At 59.2% G+C, this 2,124-nt stretch overlaps 1 protein-coding gene across 1 annotated transcript; it reads right to left on the bottom strand.

The window, feature by feature from the left end:
* Nucleotides 1–258: 258 nt before the first annotated feature.
* H310_14535 (hypothetical protein) lies at nucleotides 259–1,988 on the bottom strand. The gene has a single exon (XM_008882415.1). The coding sequence runs from the start codon at nucleotides 1,964–1,966 to the stop codon at nucleotides 599–601; it is 1,368 nt and encodes a 455-aa protein (XP_008880637.1). The 5' UTR covers nucleotides 1,967–1,988; the 3' UTR covers nucleotides 259–598.
* Nucleotides 1,989–2,124: the final 136 nt, after the last annotated feature.

The following is a 2,124-nucleotide window of genomic DNA, read 5'->3' as shown; positions in this document are numbered from 1 at the left end:
GACACCGACTGCGGCAAACACCCTGCGCTCTGCAAGACCTTTCACGTTGTGGCGTAGCAATCGTTGGCGTGGTGGCTGCGCTCTCTAGTTGCCAGAATCTGTCTCCACTACCTCTTCCAACACGACGGTTGCGTTGCATCTTGTTTGCTCGTACGAGCAATACGAACCTCGGTACCAATGTCCCCCTGCATGGAGTCGAGGCGTCGTTGGCGATGGAGTGAAAGGGCGATGAGCGATGCGAGCTGTAGTGCATGTACAGCCAAAGGGGTTTGCGTGGACATGCCAGACCGCAGTGGGGGCCTACACAGGTCGACGTGCACTGTTTGTCCGCGGGACGGTTAGCTCCAGACGAGGGGTATTCTGTCGCCTGCTCTCCTCTCGATTCGACGCCTCTTTTCGCCGCGTCCATCTTCTGGCCGGTGCCCGTTCGGAGGCAATGTCCACGCCGCGTTCGCCCGCCATGTCACGTCGTTGGAACCAGTTTGGTGCACGACACATGCATCCCACCAAGTCCGCGCGTCGGATGCATCGGGACAAGAGCATACCAAAACAACGACGTGTTGCTCCATGCAACGCTATCTGGACCGGGGCATGCATTCTACCGCAGCACGGACGATGGGGCGAGTCGCGCCTGGGTCGCCAGGTTCGCAAACGCGCCGTTTGGTTTCGCCAACAACGCGTGGGGTGCGTCGTACTCGACGACGGTGCCGTGGTCTAAGACCAAAATGCGGTCGCTGTGGATGATCGTGTCGAGGCGGTGGGCTATCACGAGCATGGTGACACCGTCAAAGCATTCCTTGATCGTTTCTTGGATGACGCGGTCCGATTCGAGATCAATGTTGGCTGTCGCTTCGTCCAGCACGACGACGCGGCTGCGGCGCAAGAGCGCGCGTGCAATGCAGAGCAACTGGCGCTGGCCCACGGACAAGTTGCTGCCTTTTTCGGCCACGTGGAACTCGAGCCCGTCGTCCCCGACGAGGTCGGCGAGATGGACTTTCTTCAGCACCGCCCACAGGTCGTCGCCGCTGGATTCGTGGGCAGGATCGATATTGAACCGCAGCGTCCCACTAAAGAGGACGGGGTCTTGCGGGATGATGGTGAGGCGCGATCGAAGCGTTTGGAGGTTCACTGACGCAATGTCGACTCCATCCATCTTGATGCATCCGCCATCGTCGGCGGCAGCTTCCACCGTACGAAACAGCGCCGCCATGAGCGAACTCTTGCCAGACCCCGTTCGGCCGCAAATCCCGACCTTTTCGCCGCCGTGGACGTGAAACGAAACCTTTTTGAGCACCAGGTCCAACTGACTTCGATATCGCATCGAGTACGACTCGAACGTGATCGTGCCATCAGCCGGCCACGACGGCGGCACGTCCGTGCCGACGGCGGCCACCGAGTCGCCTTCTGTGTCGAGCGAATTGTAGTGCTCCAACCGCTCGACGCACGTCATGAAGTTTTCAATCATGGACCCGGCAAAGGTCGCACGGGACAGGAAAGACGACATTTGGGACGCATACGTAAGTGCGAGGCCGGCGGCCGTGATTCCAATCGATGCTTTCGACGCCACCGCGAGAAACGCGGCGCCGGCAATGACGCCAGCAGACAGCCAGTCGAGGCGCATCTGCATCCACCGCGACGAGATGCGGTAGATCATGAAGAAGCTTTGGCTGTGATCAAGGATGCGCCGGCTCGTGTCGGCAAACGTCGCGGCCATCCCGAACGCGCGAATCGTCGACAAACCGTTGTTGGTCTCGGCGATCAAGTTGATCACAGGCGACCGCGACATGCTCTCGAGGCGCTTCAGCTCGGCCGACGACTTGTTGTACAACGCTTGGACTTTGTAAAACACAAACGCCATCGGGACGTACAAAAGCAGGATGAACGGCGACACGACCGCGCACATGATGACCACGGCAACGATCTGGAACGACACTTGGAGGAAAAATACCCCCATGAACGGCAGCATGCTGTCGACTTGGTCCAAGTCGCTGGAGAATCGATTGAGAACGCGGCCGACCGGCGTCACGTCAAAAAACGTGTTGACGGGCGCGCTGATGACTTTGGCAAACAGCTTGTGGTGCAGCGCTTTCGAGCACAGAAGGGTCAGATGGACAACGTACAAAC

Source organism: Aphanomyces invadans (genome assembly GCF_000520115.1).
Source record: "Aphanomyces invadans strain NJM9701 unplaced genomic scaffold supercont1.73, whole genome shotgun sequence".
NCBI classification, from domain to species: Eukaryota; Oomycota; class Saprolegniomycetes; order Saprolegniales; family Verrucalvaceae; genus Aphanomyces; species Aphanomyces invadans.
This window is presented reverse-complemented; position numbering and strand designations above follow the sequence as displayed.

Bases quoted from the DNA above. Each gene is read 5' to 3' on its own strand.
- H310_14535 (XM_008882415.1), bottom strand. From the start codon at position 1,966: ATGCTGCCGTTCATGGGGGTATTTTTCCTCCAAGTGTCGTTCCAGATC.